General features: G+C 41.5%; 5 protein-coding genes across 5 annotated transcripts in view; 3 read left to right on the top strand and 2 right to left on the bottom strand.

Moving 5' to 3' along the window:
* The window catches only part of PKNH_0406200 (serine/threonine protein kinase STK2, putative), a gene marked incomplete at both ends in the record, with an annotated part of 5,076 nt that extends 1,123 nt beyond the window's left edge, over window positions 1-3,953 (top strand). Inside the window, one exon of the mRNA XM_002257851.1 lies at window positions 1-3,953. This exon is cut by the window's left edge and continues 1,123 nt beyond it. Within this exon, the coding sequence (XP_002257887.1) occupies window positions 1-3,953 (3,953 nt within the window).
* Window positions 3,954-5,205: 1,252 nt separating this feature from the next.
* Window positions 5,206-7,347, bottom strand: PKNH_0406100 (conserved Plasmodium protein, unknown function; the record flags this gene model as incomplete). The annotated part of the gene is made up of 9 exons (XM_039113856.1): window positions 5,206-5,259; window positions 5,361-5,413; window positions 5,557-5,623; window positions 5,779-5,874; window positions 5,999-6,112; window positions 6,214-6,280; window positions 6,492-6,577; window positions 6,789-6,931; window positions 7,083-7,347. 9 exons carry the CDS (start codon window positions 7,345-7,347, stop codon window positions 5,206-5,208), a joined length of 945 nt encoding a protein of 314 aa, XP_038969468.1.
* A 2,979-nt stretch (window positions 7,348-10,326) lies between these two features.
* PKNH_0406000 (conserved Plasmodium protein, unknown function) lies at window positions 10,327-14,439 on the top strand (the record flags this gene model as incomplete). The annotated part of the gene is made up of 2 exons (XM_002257849.1): window positions 10,327-10,516; window positions 10,646-14,439. 2 exons carry the CDS (start codon window positions 10,327-10,329, stop codon window positions 14,437-14,439), a joined length of 3,984 nt encoding a protein of 1,327 aa, XP_002257885.1.
* A 1,849-nt stretch (window positions 14,440-16,288) lies between these two features.
* Window positions 16,289-21,257, top strand: PKNH_0405900 (rhoptry neck protein 6, putative; the record flags this gene model as incomplete). The annotated part of the gene is made up of 15 exons (XM_039113855.1): window positions 16,289-16,349; window positions 16,484-18,240; window positions 18,395-18,643; window positions 18,769-18,876; window positions 19,038-19,107; window positions 19,237-19,277; window positions 19,499-19,538; window positions 19,650-19,688; window positions 19,828-19,880; window positions 20,026-20,103; window positions 20,210-20,272; window positions 20,392-20,430; window positions 20,617-20,675; window positions 20,831-20,933; window positions 21,048-21,257. 15 exons carry the CDS (start codon window positions 16,289-16,291, stop codon window positions 21,255-21,257), a joined length of 2,970 nt encoding a protein of 989 aa, XP_038969467.1.
* Window positions 21,258-22,469: 1,212 nt separating this feature from the next.
* PKNH_0405800 (acyl-CoA synthetase, putative) lies at window positions 22,470-24,671 on the bottom strand (the record flags this gene model as incomplete). Its single annotated transcript, XM_002257847.1, has 1 exon — window positions 22,470-24,671. The coding sequence occupies one exon, from the start codon at window positions 24,669-24,671 to the stop codon at window positions 22,470-22,472; it is 2,202 nt and encodes a 733-aa protein (XP_002257883.1).
* Window positions 24,672-25,059: the final 388 nt, after the last annotated feature.

Genomic DNA, 25,059 nt, shown 5'->3' with positions numbered 1-25,059 from the left:
TTGGTATGTTGTTCAAATGTTCCATTAAAACATTCAGCAACGATTCTTGCAATCGAGGTGATAGTGAAATCCCCTGGTGTGATGGTCCTGTGATGAGGAATTCTGTTTTCCGTCCCCGTGACACAGTCACGAGCAGTCGGAAAGGTGAAGAAAATTCCAACTGCAGATTTTGTATTCGTAACAAAGACACACATGCAAGAAGTGATTCGATCAGTTATGGAGAGCAATCGGCCGTTTTAAAGTGCAAACAGAGGAACAACACGGAAACGGAAAAGAAGAATTCATTGGAATTACACACCGAAGCTTCAGTAAGAAGGGGTGCATGTGGTGGAGAAAAAGACACACATACTGGTAGCACCGGTGCTATGAAGTACCAACTGCAGACTAAGGGTGCATCTTCCTGTAAGCAGAAAGAACATAATTTACACATAGAAGGAAAATTTCTTCGTAGAATTATGAACGCATCGAAAAAGGCCTACAGCGATTCCATACTTCCCTCCTGCAAAAAATTGACGACGAGTGAATTCCGAAGTAGGGGTAAAAACACCAGTGCATGTAGCGTCGCTCAGTGTATAAGGCGAAGTGAGGATATTTTGATGTCTCGTAGGAAGGGGAAGAGTAAAGGTGCAAAAGGGGAAGGTGAACGATCGGGGCAATCATATAACGACACGAGGTGGTTGTACATGTGGAGTCACAAAAATGGGAAAGAAGAAAGAATGGAAAAGAATAGTAAACTTGGAACGGCTAGCTCTTACAACAAATTTAAATTAATGAGAATTACGAGGAAGAAATCCATTTTCTGCTACAGTGAGTTTGTGGAACCGTCTACGCCATCCGACAGGGGGGGATCGAAGGAGGAAATTCCATATGATTGGTGCAAGAATGTGTCTCGTAATGGTGACAGTGTAGTGGCTCGAGAGTGCTCACTTCACAATATTTCTACTAGTGGAGTAAACAAAGGAAGAACCCTCCAAAGGCAGAAAAAGGCAAAGACGTGTCTCTCTTTGGCTTGCCGTAAGACGAATCAAGGATCATCATCATCGTCATCTTTCCCTATTTTAGGGAACGAAGATTTTAATTTTTCCATCTTAAAAAAATATAAAAGTCTGGACAAACTGATAACATCTGTTGGGGTTAACTCTGGTTATGGTGTTCGTTGTAGGTCGAGGTGCAGTAGGGGGGAGAAAATTATCACCAATGTTGTAGGGTCAAATAGAGAAAAAGGGTTTGTGAAGCAGATAGAAGAAGACAGGAACAAAAAGAAGAAAAAAAAAAAAAAAAAAAAAGAGAAAAATGAAGTTTCGAGCACATGCGGCATACTTTCCTTTCATAGGGAGGAGTTTGAGGGGCATTGTGCTTCCCCCCACTCGTGGACAAAGCGTAATGAAAGCAGGAACACAAATGGAAGCTCCAACGGTCGTCTTTGTCATACCTTGTTTAGCTGTCATCGGTGTAGAGTAACTCAGAAAGTGGCTCTAGACCCAACGGCAGAGAATGTGCAAAAAGGAAGGAGTCAAAGTAGGTTCAGCGGGAGGATTTTTGGGAGGAAGAATCAGATGCGTTTCTCCCCTTTCAGTGATCCACATTGTGGCCGCAGCAGTAGGGATTCTCGTGTAGGTGAAGTAGAAGAAGCTCGTGTTGGTAGTACGAAGGCGCTGTGTGAGGGGTATTTGGCGAACGCTATAAGAAGGAACAAAAAAAGGGGTAAGACCTTTTCTTGCAGTGAGAGGAAGCGGGTGTGGTTGAACGTGAGGAAGGAGAGGAAAAGGAAGACAAGGAGAGCGGCAAATAAGAGGCGCGTGGTGAATAGGAAGTGCGGAGATCATAGGAGTGGTTCGAGACACAACAAGACGAGGGATTCTGTTAAGTGGAGAGGAAAAAATAGGCCAGGATCATTATTCTCTCTATTCGAATATAAGGAAGATGGAGGGATGAACCAAAGTAGAGGGAAGAAGAAAAAAAAAATGAGCTCCAAAAAAGGGGAGGAGACAAGCCTGGAAAGGCTCCAAAAAAGTTGCTTATCATCACATAACAGTTCAGAGGATCAAAATTATTTGCAAGGAAGCGGAATTAAGTACGTGATAAGTGTGTACCAACGTGAAGAGGTGGAGGATGATAATTGTGAAAAGGGTAAACCAAACCGAATGAAGGAAGAAAGCATTAAAGATGGAAGAGTCAAGTCGCACGTGGAGGATTTTCCCAACTGGACGACGACCCCACTCGAAATGAGTTCCTCCATTTGCTTGAACCCGAATTGTACGTACTACAATAAGATGTATTGTATCGTGGGTCTTATATACTGTGGCGAAAAGTCCCAAGTGTATAAATGTATGAACGTACTTAACAAGAAAACTTATGCAATGAAGGTGATTGTGAAGGAAGAGAGAGATGACCATCACATGAACGAATTTTTCCAGAAGTATTTGTTTTTAAAACACAATCGACACAGAAATGTAATTCCTATATATGATATTTTTGATGAAGACAACTACAATTTCATCGTAATGGAGTATTGTGAGGGGTGCACTTTACTGGACTACTTTATGTCCTTAGTTCCTGGATCGTTGGACATTCAGGAGATTAAGTACATCATGAAGAACCTTCTGTTGGGATTGGACTTTTTGCACTCACACAACATCATCCATAGGGACATAAAGCTAGAAAATATTATGTTTAAAAGGAAGCGGAAGAGAGACTACGAGGGTGAGGAGTTTGGTTCTTGTGCACTGAGAAGTTTACCTGGAAGCGTCGTTCAGGGGGGAGGTCATACTGGCGTTGGAAGGGTAGATCGTGTAAGTCGTGCTGGAGGGTGTGGTCAGATTAATCGCGTTGCCCGTGTTGGTGTACATTCGGGGGGTGCCAATTCGGAAGGGGCCTTGGAGAGAAAATACCTCTGTGAGGCTATTCCAGGTGGTGCCACTTCCAGGGAGTCCCTTCCTAGTGATCTCCTCTCCAGTGGGGCCTACTCGAACAGCGCGTCCTCCCAAGGGATATTCTCCTCCAGTGGGATAAACTCTAGTAGGATTCTCTCCAATGGGATAAACTCTAGTAAGATTCTCTCCAGTGGGATAAACTCTAGTAGGATTTTCTCCAGTGGGATAAACTCTAGTAGGATTTTCTCCAATGGGTTCCATTTCAATGGGTGCTTTTCCAATGAGGTCCCCGCGCGCACCTCGTTGGATCAACCCGACGAGCGTGCATCGACAGTCTTGTCCGCTCACTCGAATTTTTGCGACTCCTCCGAAGATTCGTCGAATACTTCGGAACGGTCCTCTATAACGGTAAACTCTTTTCATTCCCATCGGTACGATAAGGAAGACGACTACTGCGCATTGAAAAGGGGGAAGAGCAACTTCAATAGAATGAGCCACGAAGGGAACTACATGCAAGCCCTTCTCCTTATGAAGGGGCACAAGTCACGAAGAAAGGAACAGAAGAATATTTCCTTGTTGAAGTTTCAAAGGAACGAAGGAACAAGATGTTCCACATTTAGAGAAATTACAAAAAATTATATTACAAAGAAGAGAAGAAGGAAGGAGAGAAATAACTCCTATAGCGATCTGTGCTTAATCGACATGGACATGATGGAGAAAGTCATGTCAAGCAAGTTTAATCCGAACAGAAGGTCAGAAGTCATATGTGGAACAGCCCCCTACATGTCTCCCGAATCATTGGATGGGATAATATCGACAGCTAACGACGTATGGTCTTGTGGTGTAATTTTGTATGCTCTCATGGATGGTTGTTTTCCGTTTCAGATAAGTAATGATATGCCTGTTTCGTTGAAGAAGAAAATTTTACTGCATACCAAGCCGAACTTCGATCCGTTCATTTGGCAGAACCACCCCGATGTGCTCGACTTGTGTCTAAAGTTGTTGGACCCCAACCCATTCACGCGGATACAGAACGCGAGAGAGGCGCTGATTCATTACTGCTTCTACGACATAGTGTAGGGGAGAAGGGGCGAAATGGCAAAATAGCGCTAGCGAAAGTTGATTGATCCTACAGACGAGGGCTCCCCTGTTTTTTACGTTTATTATGTTTGATGCATCTGTTTGCGTTTACCTCTCCCTCATCAATTTGTCTTCCTAATTAATCTTTTTTTCTTTTTTTCTTTCTTTCTTTCTTTTTTTCTTTCTTTCTTTCTTTCTTTTTTTCTTTTTTTCTTTTTCTTTTTTTTTTTTTTTTTTTTTTTCCTTTCTGCCTTCCACTCGGAATATAATCTAACGTGTACACACACACAGTTGCATGTGCGCTGAAGCCTCCCCCCCAAATTGATAAACCTTTTTTTTTTTTTTTTAAAAACGAAACGAAACGAAACTGTATGAGGGAATATCATCGGCGGTCCTCTAGGCAAGAGGTGTGTAAATTCTGCGTTGCCCTTTATGAGGAACAAAACCGTAGCGTACACTTGCTCTTCCGTGGAACCACATTTCAAATGTGTGTTGGCCATTTATCGTTTCATTTAAAAGGAGATGATTCAGTATCATCAATGTGTACAGAGTTAAGAGTGCCATCATGTACTTATGCGTGTATTTTTACATATTAATACGGCACGACGTTTCCTCTTTATTGGGGGGATGGACGAAACGGTGCTTACTTCTGTGTATGCATGAGTGGGATTCTTACCAAATGGAGGTAACAAAAAATTAATAGGAGGGAAACGATTAAACGGGACTAGCTCGTCTTTACATCGTTATATGGTAACATAAGGGATGGTGGACCCCCATTTGATGGGAATAAATTAAGTATTAATTGAAAGCACATGGATTGGGGGGATGAACTGCATAACGTGTTCAGTCCCGTGGGATAGTTTATATGGACGTGTCCTCGGTTCGGCTAAACAAATTGATTAAAAAAAAAAAAAAAAAAAAATGAAAAAGACACGTCGTTCCGAGGTGGAAACGCAGTATAAGGAGAGTGACTCCGATTGCAGACATACAAGCGGGAGGGTAACAATTAATAAGCTAGCTAAATTGGTGAAAGGGATGAAGTGAAAAGAAGGAGAATAATCATCCGTGGTTAAATTCTTCACGCTTTGTGGGTATCCAAAATGGGTCGCTCCCTCTTGTACAAGTAATGAACGGATATAAATAGTTAACTGGACTACTACGCTACTTTGCGAGAGTTTTCTTTTTTTTTTGTCATCGTGGCCGCGCGAACACATACATGCCTGAAACCTTCGCTGCGCACACCCATTCCGTTTCATTTTAGCAAATATTTTTTAAACTCGGTTAACTCCTCCTTGATGGAATTCACCTGATGGGGCAAGAGGGAGAAACTATGGGGAGTGTCTGACGCACTTAAGCGAGGAAGATGCAGCAAGGTATTAGCCCTATTGGGGACTTCTCTGCACTTACTTCGTAGCATTTTTCTATATTTTCAATGAGCTGTGTATACTGGTCTAATTTTTCTGCGGGGATGATGATGGTGGTGGAACGTTTTTATCCATTGTATTGGCGTGGACATGCATATAGTTTAGACTACATAACCAACTGGAGTGCATTGCATTTGTTGTAAAGGGACCAATTGATGATATTGCCAATGGAAACTCACCTCTGAGTTGTATATTTTCCTTCTGGACATGAATGAGTGAGGCATTCAGTGCAACCAATTTTTCTTCCTATTAGGATTAGGGAGAGGGTCAAAAAAAAAAAAAAAAAAAAAAAAAAAGGGGGAGGGAAATCAATCTGACTAAGATGCGTTTATACATCTTAACACAATAGAGGGGATATTTTCAGGAATTTCTCCTCTTAATCATTCCCCTTCAAAACCTACCATTTGGTGATCTATCGCGTCTTTGTTCCTCTCCACGAGGTTTATATTTTGCGCTTTGAGCATTTCGTTTTGTTGATAGAGTTGGAAGTTGGCATCCTGCAAGAGGGTGGGTGGGTGATCATTACTCTGTTGTTGTGCGTCTATACGAAAAGGGGATCAGACGTGATATGGTTATGATGTCCTTATCTACAGAGACTCTCCTCTGGATATCCAAGCTTACCACTGCCTCTTGGTACTTCCTCGAAATGGAGTTCCTTTCCAGAGCCAAGTTCTTATGGTCCTCGATCAAGTTAGCGATGAAAATTTCTTGGGTACTGGTGAGTCTTCCTAATTTCTGCATGTGGTAGAAATGAAGGGGGCATTGTTCACCGTTCTCTCTTTTTTTGCATCCCTCTCCCTTGATCTCCATTTTCCATTTTTCCTTTTCGCTCTCACCTTGTACAGACCATCATCTTCGTAAAACAACTCCAGCGTCTTCCTCATGGGGGATTTCCCGGAGGTCCTTCGAAAAGGGAAAGGAATCCATGGAACGATAATATCTTTGTGCAGAGGGGAACCTCATCACTCATCATGTATCACATACAACGATGGTGGACAAATAATTTTTTCAATCGCAATTGCAAAGTGGGAAAATACAAACTGGAATCATCTTAAAAAATAACAGAGGAAGTTTCTCAGTCTGTTAATTATTGTCCTCCGTTCAATTCCCTTACATGAACGAGTGTTCTTGCGACTTCATGTGCAGCCATTCGTTTTCGTAGAATTGTGACTTTTTATTCTCTGCGCTGACAAATGCGGCCTGGGGGTTTTTGTGTGTAAAAGGGGGAGGGAAAAGGGAATTCGACACGTTCAGTGTGTTCGCGGAAGTTACAGTTCTTTTGTGATATATCCCATTTGGGTGATTCACTTGTTTGGCTGCACATAGGGAGGTAAGTCCTCCCTAAATGCTCCCACCATTTGGTGAAGTAATCAACCCGCCTTGTACCCAACATTTTTTTGTCTCCTTTTACCTGTGTCTCAAGTGCCTTCCTATACTCCAATTCGACGTTCTGTTTATTCTCCAATGACTTCAGTAGGTATTTTTTTTCATTTTCTAAGTTCTTGATTTTGCGTAGCAGGATTTCAATGGGATAGTCCGTCACGCGGGCGTTATCTGATGAAGAAAACGAGGGGGGAATTTTTAAATTTTCTTTCCTTTTTCTTTTTTCCCCTCCTTTTTACGATTCGCCTGACCCTAACGAGTGGGATCATATATGCATCGCATAGGTAGAGGGAAGCGAATGTACCGCCTTGTGGTCCATTACCGAAATTGTTACAGTTAAGTGTGATATGATCCGTAGGGGCAAGATCTCTGCCAGGTGCGAGGACTGGCATTCTGCGTCTTTCCACCTCGTTAGGTGGGCGCTGGTGAAGGTATTCATTCAGAGGGTCATCGTCCCTCTTGGGGGCACACACCAACTGCGGCGTGTCCTGCTTCGAACCATTTTGGTTGCGCGTGAAATTTTCGATTATTTGTTCTTCACTTAAGCGGAACTCGTTTAGGGCGCTACTTGGGAAAGAGTAAATCATCTTGTGCAATTTTTAGCGGTAATTTAGGGGCAAAAGAGAGAGAAAAAAAAAAAGGACTAGTTGCTTCACTGCGCGCACGCGCGTTTGTCTTGTAAGTAATGTAGACTTTTCGTGTGATGAAACTGAGAAGGGGGGTTTTAATTTTTCCCTCCAAAAAAAATGCAAAAGTGTGCGGGAATTCACCTTATAGTGTGCATGGACAGGATTCACAAATAAGCACACATATAGAGAAAGACATACAGACAAGTGCCTAGGAAAAATGGAGGGAAGTGTACTTCCTCGGTAGGGCTCAGATTAATCCTGTGTGCGGATCGGATTTGAGCGTGTTCGCGGAAGGAAGCATAATTTTGCGCATAAGTGAGTTCATAATTATGCACACATATTTAGATGTACTTTTTTTTTTTTTTTTTTTTTTTTTTTCCAGCTAGCTTTAAAATGGCTAAGAAATAGCTAAAAAGAGGCCATTTTCTTTCTGAACAGGTAATAACTTTTATTTTTTATTATATTTTATTTTTTTTTTTTTTTACCCTGTGTGCATGGGTGCTCTATGTGCACTTTCCCAATTTGGAAAACAATATAGAGGAGGGGGGAATCTGTCTGGACTTTGTGCTCATTCATAATTTAACTGTTCGTTGGAGAATAGGAAATGGGAAGAAAGTCATTAATCTGGGAACGCTGCATGAAATTCACCCCGTCGGGTTTCTACAACCCCATTTGTTCATTTCTGCGAGGAATGGAAGTCACTCCAGTGTAATTCTGGGGCGTTTTAAAAAGAGGCGTGAATTTTAGCAACAGAACTGCATTATATATGTTGCATTTTTTTTTTTTTTTTTTTTTGTTGTTGTTGTTGCGCAGGAGAAGGCACAAATAGTTCCTCGAGTTGGACGGGAAAAACACACGTTTGACGCATACCCGGGGATGTTACTTATATGACTACTCCCAGGTGCGAACACCCCCGGAGCGTAACAAACATTTGCTTTTCCAAATGTTGAAATATTCCCCGGGGGGGGGTTACCTCCTTTCTTCACATCATTGAACCGAACATTGAACCAACAACTTTTCCGAGCAAGTTGATTAAATGAGCTGAACTTCAGCAGGGACATATATTAAGTACCACTTATTAAAATGTACACCCCCCTCCGCTACTCCTTAACTTTTTTTTGCGAACAATTAGAAAAATGAATTCTACAATCGGTTTGTCCATTTGTGTAATTTTTTTTTTACGCACACGGAATTGTACACTTCTATCTACAGTCACCAACTTGTATTGGTTTTCCTTTTTTTGTTCCAACTATTGTTTTGCCTTTGTTCAGTCCGTTTAAATTTTGCATTTTTTTTTTTTTTTTTTGCCAGCGCGGTGTTTTTTTTTTTTTTTTTTTTGTTTTCCTCAATTGCGGGGGAAATTTTGCCCCCGAAGGGGAGTCATGTTTTTCTTTTTTTTTACAACACGATTGGATCAGTTCGCACAAGTGTAAAAAAATATATTCATGAAAATAGGTTGGCCATGAAAGACAAATTCTCGTACAGGTTGCAATTATGCGTATATATGTGTACATCCATCCACCCCTTCTGTTGCGGGAACTTTTCCAAACGGGGGCAGCTTGAGCGTTCCGCCTTTTTAAGGTGTTAAGTGTGTTTTTGTCAATTGGTCGAAAAGGCTGCGCGATGGGTAAACGTGAAAATAGGAGCAACGTTGTAATTACGAAATTTTTTTTCCAAATGACTATGACAGCAGAAATTACAGAATTAGATAATTTCCTTTTTTTTTTTTTTTTTTTTTTTTTTTTTTTTCTCTCTTCCTCAATTTTACCGATTTACCGGTAGTTCACCTATGCGTCAGAAGCCATTGCATATGTATTTGTGTGCCGTACGCATGGTGACTCATCATCATTTTTACTCTTTTATATAGGACGTTACTTATCTGTAAATGAACAATTTACAATGGTACTACCTGTGCGGACTTTCTTTCCCACGCGCACAGCATTCGTGTTGAGGAGTGCGTTACGAAGCCAAGCGATTGCCTAGGCGCGCGCCACCATGAATATATTTATTATATTATATATGTTACTATACTCATTATGCGTATAAGCTTTTTTTTTTTTTTTTTTTTTTTTCTTTTTTTTTTCTTTTGGAGTACCATCTCTTCTACATTTTTCCCTATAATAGATTCGCCAAATGCTTTCCGTCACAAAATTTATATGCGGATGGCATTATGAATTTATACACGTAATTATATGTTTCTGATGCTGTCGGGCGCCACTTACGCTATTCAATCTGTTCGCTTATTATTTTATTTTTTTTCTTTTCTTGGAGATTTTCGATGCCATTCTGCCAAGTATATAATAATATATAACTTTGCATGGCAGTACCAATTGAGAGCATTCATTGTATTCTCATTGTATGTATACCTGAAAGGCTTATCTACTTTTCACGGGCATGAAATTAACTTTTTTGATTCCATATATATATATATTTTTTTTTTCTTCCCCTTACCTAGCTGGGATATTTCCATTAAGCATTCGTACGTGCGTGTTTTTGAGTACTTACTTCGTGGCCCTGTTTACCCGTAAAGCGTAGTATATACGCCTTGTTTGTGTTTTTCCAGTTCCATCCTCCTAGTGGCATGGGCTTAGTACCCTCGCCAAGGAACATTCGCCTGGGCGAAGTCAACCCTTCGTGCGTATCCACTTAAGGGCGCAGGAGGTCGCGAGCTAACACCGTATCCTGTTACTCCCGGGCTACTACTGCAGCACCCCCCGCCTAATCATGAGCCCAAGCTTTCTTTGTTTTACCAAACATAAAGCTGCGAATCGATGAGATTCTCGCGCCTATCATGAAACAAAAAAAAAAAAAAAAAAGAAGAGGCTAAAGTCCAGAAACGCAAATGAGTTACGCATCACATTCCGAAGCACACGCCGCCGCTGCCGTAAATCGCTTGCGTCCGAAAAACCTTCTTCCCAAAAAACACTCTCCAAAATGATGGCGTCTCTGAACAATATATACAGCAAGTGTAGGGAGCACATCGCACGCAAGTTTACCATTTCGAACAAGAGGAAAATCTACATTATTAACAACAGCCTGTTTTTGTCTTTTATTCTCTTCTACATTTCTTACTTCTTTTTCATCAATGGAATTATTAACCCGGCCGTTAAGATCGTTTTTCACGGAAGTAAGTGGAGGCACATGCCCAGTTGAGGATCAAACCATTTTCGTGTGCACCCACACCGATGATGTAGACGAAATCAGAATTGTTTTCCCCTTTTTATCTTTTTTTTTTTTTTTTTTTTTTTTTTTCCAGACATCATCGCAGACACAACGCAAGTATACGAGAATTCCATCCTGGAGTCAATATGGCTGCTATTCACGAGCAAGAGTTACTTCAACATGGGCATGCTTTTGTTCTTTTCGATAATCATCCCCATTTTGAAGTTTATAATGGTGAGCGACAATTTTTACTGTTTCTTCAAGTTGTATAATCTTAGTCTGCAGCATGAAGAGGAAGAAAAAGAAGAGGAGGAAGATGATATTTTTTTTATTAACACAGTGAACGAAAATGAGCAATTCATTTTGAAAAAATTCAGCATCCTCAGTTCCATTTCTAGGTTCCAGTTTGTGGATGTGTTGATTTCGCTCTTCATTGTATCCTCCTTAAATCTGTACCTGCTGGAGGCGAAGATTTTAAGTGGCGCATACCATTTTTTAAACTACTGTCTACTGTCCACCATTTCATCTTTCTTCCTGCTCACGCTAACATCACTTAAAATTAGAATATTTAAAAGGAGTAACATAAAAATATATGCCTTGCCTACGGAGAGGTGTCTAAGTGTCAGGAACAGTCTCCAGGAGGATGCACGAGATAACAGGATGTTGGACTGCGTGAAGGGTGAGGGGGTAGAGTTCCATGGGAAGTTGAAGAACGGAAAAAACGACTCACCCGTTGTCGAAGTGAATAAAATTGATTTGAAACGTGGGGGAGGAAAAAACCTCGATGAAGGAGAGGAGGATGATGATGATAATAATAATAATAATAATAATTATAATAATAATAATAATAATGGGGGAAACAATCCAGAGCAACTTGATTCCATTTTGCGAAAGGGAGTGGAATGGATGGGTCTTGCAAAGAAAAACCGGAAAGGTGGGAAAAAGAAAGTTTTCCATGAGGAGGGATCCATGCAAGGGGATTATACATCAGGAACGACAGGAATAATTACCCATCGAGGAGTGTACCATCTTGATCCTTCCATTCCGAGGGTCAACCAAAGAGGGATACATTCACGTGAAATTCACTTTAGTGGAGCAATGCAGCGAGGGAGTGGCAGTTGGAAAGGAGAAACAGAACTGATAACATATGATCATGAGGATCTTAATAATAGTGTAAATGAAAGAGGAAGACACAGTAAAAAAAAAGTAAATCTAGAATCAACACAATTGCAACCACACGAAAGGTACGAGAAGCAACTCCTATGTTATAACAAGCTCCAAACTTTGAACAATATAAATTACCAATACAAGGTGATGAAAAATAATGACGCATACATATATTTAAAAAAAAAAAAGTTTAACTCTTTATTGAAGATGAATTTCCATCAATGTAGATTAAACAAGATCAAGATATGGTATGCGTGTTTTCTATTTCTCTTCCTATGTCTCTGTGTGTACTTAATAACAGCGGTGGAATGCAGCATGGTGGGTATATATATCTACCTGAGTTATTTCAACTTCAACGTGGAGGGAATCTTAATCGATTTCATAGACATGCTCAACATTCTAAAGTTGAAGATAAACAGAAGTTACATTTATCCTTTCTTCGTTATGTTACCATTTATATTCCCTGTCATAATTGGAATATCCTTTTTTTTAAGTGTGTTATTTATGAATCTATATTATGTTAATTTTTCGCGTGGGTATAAGAAGATGTGTGCAATGAATGACGAGTTGGTATTCAGTCCAGAGGTAGAGGAAAATCAGAAGATGATGGTATCAGAACGTTACAACTATTTATATATAAAGAAGGAGATTGAAAAGAATGATCGTCTCTCAAACACTTCGGATGATCTGACATCTCCAAATAATAGTACCGTTTCGAGTAGCAAGAGTGAAGATATAAATACCAGTTTTATTTTCAGTAGGATGTTAAACTTTTATTTTTCCCTGTCCGTCTTTTTCACCTCCATTTGTTCATTCTGTATGCATATATCACTTGGAGAAATTATTTCCATTTCTTTGTTGACGTTTTATCAGATAGTAAAGCATACGCATAATTTAAACATATTGGTTTTATACAAGAGTAGCACAGTAAAGTTTTGCAAATTTTTCTTGTTCGTTGTGTATGGTCTCTTGTGCCTTTCAATCAACCTGTATGTGAGTCAATGGGAGTTATACGTGAAGAAGCTAAAGAAGACGAAGAAGAGAATCGCTCTTTTTCAGAATAACCGATACAGCGAAATTGTGGATCTAAACATTCAGAAGCACGAGCATTGGCATGTGCCCATTTACTCCTACTTCTTTCAATTTCTGCTGAAGAAGGAGCACTTTTTCTCACCGTCGATAAAGCACAACCAAATTACGAAGGAGCATACGGACACTGTGCAAACCATGATGATGTACCGCGTGTATGAGAATGACACAAGTCTGGGGTATCAGAATACGCGTGTTGACAACGACGAGATGGTTGAGTTTAACCTGGTTTCTGAGAGGGACTCGCAGATGAGCGCCGAGGAGGGGCAAGCGCAGCCCGCAGAGACCATCGCACCGACCATCGCGGGAAACACGGAAATGCCAACGGGCGTGCCGAGGGAAGTTGGAACGGATGCACCAGAAGAAGTGCCTACAGGGGAGAGAAGCGTCGACCAAGATGAGTGCTTTGTGAACAGCGGTACAACGCATACAGGGCGAAATGCACCCAATGATGGTTTAGGAGATGGTGAAAAACAACGTTCCTCTTCAGCAGAGGTGGAGAAGCAGGAGGAAGGTGACTCCCCTAGAGGAGGAGCTGTTGTGGTGGCATCTGAAAGCTCAACCCCCTCAGGAAAAGGAGAAAACGGAAACGAGGAAGGAGTGATTACCTCTGGAGGTGAAAACCAAGTTGAAGAAACAGAATCCGGGGATATCTCAAAAAAAGGAATAAGTTTTAAAAATGACCCCAAGGGATACTTGAAAAATTTTATGCCCATAAAATCTATTTTGCTATTCCATCTGGAGAAGAGGAGAAAGAAGAAGAGCAAGGGAGGTGGTGATGGAGGAGGAAAAGGTTTTGGCGCTTTTATTGAAAGACTTCTGAGGAAAGTACTAGGGGTGGGAAGTTCAGAAAAAATATCACGAATGTATATCCTCCTTCATGGATTTCTTTTTCTATTAATCTTTATCACTACCTTTATGGTGTTCTTTAAAAGGGAGGATGTATTCCGGTTCGACATGAATGCAGTGAATAGAAGGCTCAATAGCTTCTTTAAGTCAGCCCATTTTCATTCCCTCATTCCGAACAGTATTGGGAAGTGTAAAACGAAGAAGTACTTGGCAAAGGAGCCTTGTTACAATATTGGCCATATTTATCACGAGGAGAAAACCTTCTACCATGCCACTTTACTCTTTTTGCAAGGAATCAGTTCTATTAAGATAGCCAATATCCATTTTTATTATGAAAAAGGAAAGTACAACTTAATCCTGGATGGTTATTTCAAGCATATTATAGGTCCACTTTTTTTAAAGCTGTGCATAGGAACGAACTTTTGTCCAATCAGTACTTATGCCTTCCTCATTGGCAGCAAACCCACTTTTTCTATCACCATGTCTGCTCACTGTAATGATAAAACACCTCCCAACTATATCAGCGATATTGTAGTGAAGGACTTGAAAATAACAAAAATTGAAGTTATCAAACACAACGACATTATTGAGAATGTAGATATACAACTGGACGATATACAGGAGCGTGTGCAGGAGAAGGTAAACAGCATGCTCGCTGAACGTAAGCGCTTTATCCTGTGGAAGAGGCATAAGTACAACTTGGAGGGATTTATAAACTACTTGATTTCGAAAAACGCCCTGGCCGGCTTTTCTTGCAAGCCAATGAATTATCAAGATTTGTGAAGAGAGTTCCTTGTGCGTAAGTTGCCTTATTATACCCGTTTGGTCGACGTGTCCACAGATTTTTTTTTTTTCCTGCGCCCGACATATGTGGAAGCCAGTCTCTTCTTTTTTCCCCTGGTTACCTAGACGGCTGGACCAATTTTTTGTGCTGGGTTTTTCCTCCTCCACAGTTCAGATTAGGATTATTATAATTATTAAATTAAAAGAAGAAAAAAAAAAAATCCAACATGTGGCAGCGACGATATTTGTTTCATTTGTTAATTTATTTTATTTATTTATTTTTTTTTCACCACCTCTTTTTTCCCGTCTAATTCCGCACATGATCATCTTCAATTGGCACAATTTGTATGTTTGTTCAGCCCCCCTCCTCATCCTTCGCACGATGTGGGTAAATTTTGTTGTCGCCAATTCTCTACCTTCATTTTGCACTCCATTTTTTTTTTTTTTTTTTTTTCTTTTTCCTCCACCGCGTCGTGTAGCATATAATTGCCAAATGGTATACTGTCCTGTGCCGCAACCCCCATCCCCTACAGCAACCCAGGACAAGTTTGTTGGTCAGTCATTTTTTAATTATGATTTTTTTTTATCTTCCTTTCTTTTTCTTTTTTCTTTTTTTTTTTTTTACTGTATATTTAGGCTTTTGCCAAGTACATTTTTAATTTTTCTGTTTTTGTTTACACGTAATTGGTATTCACTGTGGGAGCTGTTTCGGGGAGAGGACGGCCCGGGAAATGTGCTACGCGACGGTGTGTCGTTTGGTAGGGGAGAATGCGCGTTTGTTGGGCAAATGCGATTGTGCATCCTTTCAGTTTTGCGCAGTTTCTTTTTTACACCTCTTTTTTTTTTTTTTTTTCGCATTTCTTCTTTGTGGAGCTTGGTTTTTTCGCGTCTCATTTTTTCATTTCTTCCATGTGTCGATTTTTCCGCGTTTCCATGTACCCATTTTTCCAACCCCTGCGAAGTCAACAACGAATAGACAAAATGCACTACAAATGCATACAACTTTTTTGTTCTTTTTTTTTTTTTTTTTTTTTTTTTCGGTGGTGGCTGATTTCTTGCCTCCCCCATCCTACGGTTTACGATAAATATGTCCTCCCGGCGTCATATCTGAGTATGTGTTCCCGAGTGCATGCGAGCATGCGTGTTTGAAGCGTCTTGCGAGCGCTCAGTGAAGGTATTCTCCGGGTTTTTTCACCTCCGAGTGAACATATCCCCCAGGTTTTTTCACCTCCTCACAGGGGCACTGACCATTTGTATATGCACACACTTAGCACACGCAAATGTACGTCAATGTGGACGCATGCCTTTATGCGAATGTTTGTGTGTCCTCATTTTCTTTCGCCTCAAAGACAAAAACTCACAAATTAAGAACAAACAAATAAAAAAAAAAAAAAAAAAAAAAAATTGCACCATTTTTTACCCCCATCAGAACGTGGGAAAACGTGCGCAACAGATGGATTCGTAGGAATTACCTTTGGAGGTTTTCCAACAGGGAGGAGGAAAAAACAGGAGCATCCATTCTATATATATATATATATATATATTTTCTTCCCCTTCTTGGAGGATCATACTTTCGCTATCTACGCAGGAACACCAAATGAATGTTTAGCTCCAAGGACGGTACTCTTCGTAGAGTGGTCCCCCCCCCTAAAAAAAAAAGACGCAGTGGTTAGGGCGATTCCAGAATTTTGCCTGTGCAGGGGGTAGCGGGGTCGAATGTCGGCTGAAACGGTTATCTGTCAAGTAATTTGTCTATCCACCTCCGTTGCTCCGTGAGGGGTATCCTCACGAGAATCATTCCCACAGGAGACACTCCCCTCCTTAATGTTACTGATCCAGCCTGGACAAGATGCAATATTTGTTTTTGCCGTTGGTGGTTCTGTGCGCAAAGGGGCTTCTCAGGAACAAAGGTAGCGATAGGAAGATCACCACAGGGGGGGCATTGCTAAAACGATTTTTTTTGCGCTTTTTGTATTCGATTCGTGCCTCCATTTTGTCCTACCCCTTTCTTTACATTTTATTCAACTCTCTTCCACCCGCATAGAACCCGCAATATCCATTACCCCCTACCACTTGGATTCACACGAGGGGGGCAAGGAAAAACCGGATGACACATTCAGTGGCGGCACCTTCTCCCCCAAGGAACACGGAGGACAAACAAGTGACTATGTTAGCGAAGCTGAGTTTTCTTCGTCAGACTCCCCCTCAGGGGCGAGTTTCCTGCAGGAGTGCACAATTAACAGTTGTTTGAGTGTGGACAACGATGAGGTGGGAGCAGTGGCGGTGACTGATGAAATTGGCGCAGAAAAGATCAGTGATACGGTAGGCGGTGTTGCCTCCAATGAGAAGAAAGACGAACCCAAGAGCGAATCGCAGAGTATTCAAAAAATGAACAAACCGAAGGAAGATCAAGGGAAAGATAAGGCACCTGTTGACGCGGGTGCTGTAAAAGACGGTGATGGAAGTTGCACCGTAGAAAGGAACAAGGAGGCGAAAGAGGAGGGGAATGAGGAGGGGAAGGTGGCCGCGAAGAAGACCATTGAAACGGAGATTGAGGAGGAAAAAAAAGCGGTTTTCCAGAGTGAAGGCCAAAGCAAAGGCCAAACGATAAGTCAAAGTGACACCCAAGGGGATAAGGGTGACATGAAGGAGAAAGAAGAAAACGATGATGAAGAAGATAAGGAGGATTCAGAGGATGCAGACGATACGGAGGATCTAGAGGATGTAAAGGAGGAAAAGGATGATGACGACCTGGAGGATGAGGAGGAGACGGAAGGGGGAAAGAAAAACAAGAATGATGACAAATTGAAGGCAAAGAAGGAGAGCTCCGAAAGCACTGGTAATAGTGTGATGGCTGAAAAAAAAGTGGACTCAAAAAAGGAAAATGATATAAATGGAGTAAAAGAAAAGGAGGAATCGGTACCTGGTAGTAATTCGAACGTGCAAGAAGCGAAAACAGAGGCTCAAAAGAGCACCAACACGATTGTCGTGGCGGAAAAAACAGAGATTCCCATGGATGAACCAACGAGAATAAGTGACTCAAAGACACAATTAAGAAGCAATAGTAGCGCAAATGGGAAGGAGGGGAAAATAGTTGCTCCAAGCAAAGACAACAACCATGGGGTAGAGGTGAATGTGGACTTGTCGCGAGATAGAAATGCACATGAGGGAAAAGAAATCGGGAAGAGCAACGAGATTCAAGGGGAGACGGCTAAAGAGAACACACAAGGCAAAAAAAGTGAAGTTGAAGGAGGTAACAAGGAGCTAGGAGAGAGTAAACATGTGGAGATGGCACAAGGGGAGGAAGATGCCGAAAAAGCGAAAGTAGAAAGGAGTCGTGTTGACACTGATGTGGGTGCTGATGTGGGTGCTGATGTGGGTGCTGATGTGGGTGCTGATGTGGGTGCTGATGGTAACGCCGATATTGACGCCGATATTGATGATGGTGATGATGTGGATGCCGATGCAGATGTTGACGGTGATGACGATATGGAAGAGGCGGCTGAAGAGGAGACAGAAAAAAAAGGGAAGGGGCTCAAAAACAAAAACGAAGTCCCAGCCTGGGATAACTTTGAGGGAAAGGCACCAAAAGGGGGAAAACCTGAGGGCGACGCAAAAACTAATGCAGATATACACACTAGTGATGTTCTCCAAAAGGGCAAAGGTTTGGAGAACAAAGAATTACATGGAGGAGCAAATCCGCACGGAGTAGTATCCCCCACGGAAGAAGCCTCCCTTGGAAAGAAGAGCACATTGGAGATGGTATCACCAGCCGCAGATGGTACTGTCCAGTTGGGTCAGGTAAGTTGGTCAGAGGAAGGAGGCACGAGTGCAGTGTGGACACCGCGTATGAGATTACCTTTGACGGAGCATAGAGGGGTTATCTTATCTGGTGAAGAGTAGAGACTCTTTCATCTTCTTGATCATTCCTTCTTTTTCACTTTTCCCATCTCAGGAGAAGGGCCAAGGGAAGGGTCAAAAGGAGGGTCAAAGGGAGGATAAAAAGGAGGAGCCAAATCAAGGCCAAGAGCAGGGCCTAAAGCAGGGCCCAAAGCAGGACGAAAGACAGAGCAAAGTAGGAGGAAGAAATTATGAATCCAATATGTTTACACTGGATAAAAAAATGCACAAAAATCTGTCGAGCATTGATGCCATTTTTCATGGGCTAAAGGACAAATTAAATCGCCACAGGGATTTGAAAAACGTAAGGGAGAGATATTCCAGCATGAGGAAAGGGGGAGGGTGCCCTTTCTTAGCGTGAATGATACAAAAATAAGGCACAATTAACGTAATCTTCATACATCATTCAACACGCCCTTAAACCTGCAGCAAGAACTGAAGTTGAAATTCGAGGCCATGGGGAGGATCAAGGAGTACAAGTTGTATAAAGACCTGATACAGAAGTCGGTGGAGATAGTGACACTGCGACTGATGAAGGTAAGTCGATATGTACACTACAACAAAGGGGGGGGGGAAAGGAAAATGGCTTAGCAAGACGTGCATGTAAAGAAGGTTACTTCCTCCCCCATTGAATCACCGAAATTCCCCAATGGACAGTTTCCATTACGATGCATCAAACCCATTTCCACGCATTTTAGATCAACGAAGATTTAAAAAAGTTGAAACAATCATCGGATGTGGCTCTGCAAAAATATATTAACGAGAATGGTGAGAGTGGAAGAGATGTACCACGTGTGTGCAGGGCTATATGTTGCAGGGGTCTCATCTTCTTGGCTCCCATTTTTTTTTTTTTTTTTATCCCCTTTGGCACATCCAATTAATTATTCCCTCTCACAGGCTACGGGTTGTCGAATTTCTCCGACTTGAAAAAATACGACGTACGGAATGAAGAGGCGAAAAAAAAAAAAAAAAAAAAAAATAGAAAGGAAAGGAAAAAATAAAAGCTGTTGTCTCCATCCAAATGTCTTGTGTTCTCCCTTTGTGTGCAACTTGGCACACCGATTGTTGGGTCTTTTTTCTTTCCTTTTTTTTTCACACTTTTTCCTGAACATGCTGGAAAGGTGCCTAAATGTGTTCTTCCCCCTCGTGGCCATTGCAGAATGCACAAGAAGAAAATGTATCCAGTGGAAGCAAGCACAGTAATGCAAAAAAATAAAATAAAAATAATAACAACATAATGATGTAAATGCACGCTTAACAGGAAGATGAAAGGACTCACTTTTTTTTTTGCATCCCTTTTTATGTCTTAGGAGGAGATGAAAACAAGAGGAAGTTGTTCTGTCCAATGGGTATGTGCACTTCATAGAGATGAAGCCACTGCAACAGCCCTCCCAATTACGAATGACAGTTACCCACTAGTGCGTAAGGACACACAGAGAGAAAAAAAAAATGATTCTCTGTAAATTGTTTTTTCTTTCCTCATCCCAGATTGCGTGAGAAAAAGTTGCCACAACAATCCAAGTCATCCAACTCAGTGCTACGTAAGGAGATGAGATATAGACATGGCGCCCACAGCGGCGTGAAAACATTCTGTGTCCATTTGGTTGTGAAAAAGTGAAACCATTGTGAGACAATGTCATTCAAAATGGAAATAAATTTCCTTTCCTTTCCTTCCGCGTGTTGCAGAAATTAGATCAGAGAGGAAGTCAAATTCAAAAAATCTGCGAGCCGTTTGCGGACCTGCACAAAGGCACATGCCCAACTGTTAGTGAAGAGGATCCATTGGGAGTTATACCCTCCCCCCCTCATACACTCCTTTTTTAACGAATTGGATGATTCACTGGAATTGTTTTACCACCCCATCATGCAGGATTTCCATCACTGTGCCATAGCTGAGCCGGAGAGGAACAAAAAATATTCTATCTTTGCCTCGGTACTGTTCATGAAGTGGAATGGCCCTTATTGAATGTGGTGATGATTTCCACATGGGTAAATTCCTCCTTCCATCTGTACATGCAAAAGCACACGAAACTATACTTTGCACTTCTTCAGGGTGAACGCGGACAGACACCTCAGTTCATCACCATTCGGGTTGGAAGAAAAAAAAAAAAAAAAAAAAAAAAGGGGAGCTCCCATTTCACCATTACCGCATGGTGGTCTATTTTGTCTTTTCTACCTACGAAGAGATGGGAGTTAAAGAAAGGCACAAGTGAAAACACCACCCGTTATGACATATCTCTCTCTCCTCCCTTTGTTTTTTCATCCTTCCTTCTACAGGGATACAACTTACACGAATGTCTGCAGTTGCTCGTTGTGAATAAGGGATCCACGTGCTCGTAATTTTGAAAAAAAAAATATTTTTAGTCCACGCGACTGTTACTCTTTGGGTGGTGGCACCCCCCCCCGGACGCGTCAGTATGACCATCGCTTGATTGCCAATTCGCCGGCTTCTTTTACCACCACCTTGGATTTTCACTTCCCCCATGCGCAGCCCAAGGAGCATCGAAAAAAATATTCTGGAGTCAGAGGGCATACTGCTGGAGCCTGTCTTCACCAAGTTACTGCACAACGAGATCCTCTTGGAGAATATCAAGGTATGAGAGGCGCGGGCTGTAAAACGTGTGGTGAACCCCACATTGCTCACACACACACACACACACACTGTATGAATGGACACAGAAAATGACACGGCGCATTTTTCCACGCAGATAAAGAACCCCGGGGAGTACAACATATGCCTGGCGCAGTTCTACCAAGAACCGGACACGGAGGATCTACTCACTGAAAATGCCTCCAACAGAAGCGGGAAGTCGAACAAGTCTGGTAGGGCGAATAAGACGCAGAAAAGTGACATACAAATTTTGGGCATCGATACCATAGGCACCCTGTACGTGCTTCCGCTTCCGTCTAGGAAGTAGGCTTGGTTAGTGGAGGGCATCGCTCGACCACCGTCCGACCACCATTCGGCTACCATTCGGCTACCATTCGGCTACCATTCGGCTACCATTCGGCTACCATTCGGCTACCATTCGGCTACCATTCGGCTACCATTCGGCTACCATTCGGCTACCATTCGGCCACCATTTGGTACGTCGCTTCACATCCGTGATGAGGCTTGTTTTACGGGTGGACCTAACGTCCTCCCCGCCATGCCACCATAGATAAGAAAAAAAAAAAAAAAAAAAAAAAAAAAAAAAATTAAACTCGATCTGACGTTTCTTTTTCCTTAGTCTTTAAAAATGTAATTATGAAAAGGCTATTAAAAGTAAACATCACATTAATGGTGGGTACTCAACGATGTAGCACGCAAAATGTTACAGGCTGTATTGTACGAGGAAATTTTGTAGACAAAAAAAAAAAAAAAAAAAAAAAAAAAGAAAAAAAGAAAAAAGGAAAAAAAGAAAAAAGGAAAAAAAGAAAAAAGGAAAAAAGGAAAAAAGGAAAAAAGGAAAATAAAAGGGGACGAAACCCGGGGATTATACCATATGTTAAGTTTTTCCCGGTGTGTGTTGCACTCCACTGAGGTGGCACAAATAAACTTACGCAAAGAAAACGTGGAGAGATCAAGTGACGAAACGAACGGGACAGATAGGCGTATACAAAAATCCGCCGTTGCCCCGCGTGCGCACGAGATTGGGCTAACATGACGACGAGGGAAAAGGTGCCTACAAATATTCATGCGATTAGCCTTCCTACAGTGGGGCGGCGGCTCGAATGAAGGAAAAATCAAAAAAAAAAAAAAAAAAATATATATATATATATATTAAAGCTGAAGGATGACAAAAAGGTAAAGGACACTGTACAATATGATACAACGTTATCCTAACACGATCGCATGGCCGCACGTGTGGGGGAGAGGCACAGAGAACTTGGTATTTAGGCACTCTGTCTTTACATGGCCTACTACTTATTGATGGCGTCTTTCTCGCCGCTCATTCAGAGGGGCCCCTCTACTTGTACGCACAAAAAAAAAAAAAAAAAAAAAAAAAAAAAGAAACTGTAGCGGTGTTGTACCACAGAAGAGATGGTTCCAACACGTATGGAGTTGAGTAGGGTTTTTATTCTATTATTTTCAGGGGAGGCTCATTTGTAAAAATTTGTGCTTGACCTAATGGCTACATCCGGCGCAATTATTTATTCTTGGCTTTCATTTTATCGGTGTATCTCTTTTTTACTTTATCAATGAAGGATTTAAAGTCCTTAAAGACGTAGAAGGTTCGAACCTTGAATGTAGGGGTGAGGTAGTTGGAGGTGTCCCAGAGTTTGCAGGTGAGGTAAATATCATTTATAATGTTGTAGCGATTCAAGTTGGTTGTCTTATACATATCTAGCATTTTTTCTCTAACGTATTTTAGATACTCCTCCTTGTTGAGTGTCTGGTCATTTATACTCTTCAAGAAATCAGCAGTGCTTATTCCTTGTTGTTTTAGGACACCATCTCTTTCCAAACATTTTGCGAATAAATCCTTATCTACATTTATAATTGCAAGTGGTCCATCCATGGAATCATCACCATACACAACACAGTGATTGACAAAATCGATGTCTGAGTACAAATTGTTAAGCATTTCCGTCTCGATGTACTCTCCTTGTGATAATTTCACTAGACCTTTGGACCTATCTAAAAAGGTAATGGATCCATCTTTGTTTATCTGTACAACATCTCCTGTTTTGTAAAATTTATCTTTTGTAAATGCACTTTTGGTTTGTTCTGGACGAAGGAAGTAGCCACTGAATAGTTGTTGCCCCTTTAGGAGTAATTCACCTCTTGGTGGCCTGCCCTTCGCGTCGTACTTTTCCCATGTGACAACTTTGTACTGTACATGGGGGGAAACAGGTCCTCCAATGCTATTTGTGGAATTGTCTCTCTGATGTTGTACCATGATGGGTCCAGTTGTCTCAGTGAGTCCATAGCCTTGGTAGAAATTGATGTTGAGTAAAACACTTAGATCTCTTTCCACCTTGGGTGATATTTTTCCACCTCCACTAAAGAATACATCTAATGTGGGGTTGATTTTATCTTTTATTTTTTGTGACACGTGAGTCATATTCTCTAAAAATTTTGAAAATCCTCCATAATTATTTCTTCTACGTAAAGCAATTATTTTTTCCACCATGAATCTTTTATGTGCAGGTAACTTTGCAATCTCAGACATGATGGTTGTGTACAATCTGTTGAATACTTTGGGCACACCTACAATGATGTTGGCACCTGATTCAGATAGATCCTTCGAAAAGAGTGCTAAGTCTTTGCTCCATATTCTTATTTGCATTCCTCGATAAAAACTTAAGTACGCTATGGATCGTTCATATATATGTGAAAGGGGTAAATACGAGAAATGCTGTTTTGGATTGAACTTTAAAAAGATACTCCATTTGCTCACTGGTACGACTGTGAAGTAGAGGGCTCTATTACTTAACATAACTCCCTTTGGTTTTCCCGATGTGCCGGATGTATAGACAATTGTAGATATGTGTTCTGGATCATGTTGGCTTACGACCTTATATGTGGGTACCTTGTCCTTTGTGAAGTCGTTTATCTCACACATACTTACTCCTAGTTCTTCCGCTTTGGCTTTCATTTTTTTAAATAGATCACTATTTTCCTTTTCCAGTTTTTCTGCTTTTTCTCGTTTCTCCTTCTGTTCCTGCGTTTCTGGGGGGGCCCCTGGGCGGTTCACTCTCCTTCCTGTATTTCCGCTATGATTTAGTGTGTCTAATATAAGCAGTTTTTTTAAGTACGGTAATTTATCCTTCTTCTCTAACAACGAATCTACCAAGTTGAGGTCGATACATAGCCACTCCAGTTTGCTTTCGTTCAATATTTCGCAAACTTCATCAATGCTAAACTTGGAGTGCATCACGAGGGATGTGACTCCGCTAACCATGGATGCTAAGTCGGCCACCAACCAGTTCTTCGAATTCGACCCATAAATTCCCAAAAGTTTGAATTCCCCCTTGTTGCATTCTTCGTTATATTTTTTCGTCGGTATTCCTCCATCCTCGGTGTTAAGGTATTGACTTAAGCTTAGAGCCTGCTCGAACAATTCTCCAAAGGTGGTTTCTCTTTTTACTTCGGAATCTTCTAGCTCAGTGATGGCTACCTCGTTTGCCATCGACTTGGCCTTTTCATGCAACAGTGGGAATAAGTGTTCATAATTATGGGTCACTGCATCCTGGCGCTCATCGCGACCTACGTACACATCTGACTCGCCAACCTTGGTCGACTTCGTTGCCACATTGGAATAACTGAGGCCCTTCAAACTCTGGGCGCAGGAGGTCGCTATACAGATCAAGTACGCGATAGTGAAAAGAAGGCTATACACGAGCATTTTGAGGTGCGTGTGACGGAGGGCAGAAGGGCGTTTTGTTTTATGGAGTGTGTGTGTGTGGGGAGTTACACTTAAATTTGCTACATATACCTGCGGCGGTGAACGAGGTACGCTTCTTCACAGGATTATATTTTAAGGATCTGCCTTATGCGGAGCTGCGATAGGCAAAACTTCTTTGTATTGCCCTGCGCGGCTTTGCGTTACTTGGCCCTTTTGCGTGCCACCAAACACTTCCTCTGCGTAGGGGCGTGCAAAGGGGTAGTATAGTCAAGGACTATAGATACAGAGGGATAGAAAAAAACGCAACTCTGAGCGTTCGGGTGAGTATCTACGCTCGCATGTAGGTGCAAACACATGCGTGGATTATGTTACATGCGTTTGTACAATT

This window comes from Plasmodium knowlesi, assembly GCF_000006355.2.
Source record: "Plasmodium knowlesi strain H genome assembly, chromosome: 4".
Classification (NCBI taxonomy): domain Eukaryota; phylum Apicomplexa; class Aconoidasida; order Haemosporida; family Plasmodiidae; genus Plasmodium; species Plasmodium knowlesi.
This window is presented reverse-complemented; position numbering and strand designations above follow the sequence as displayed.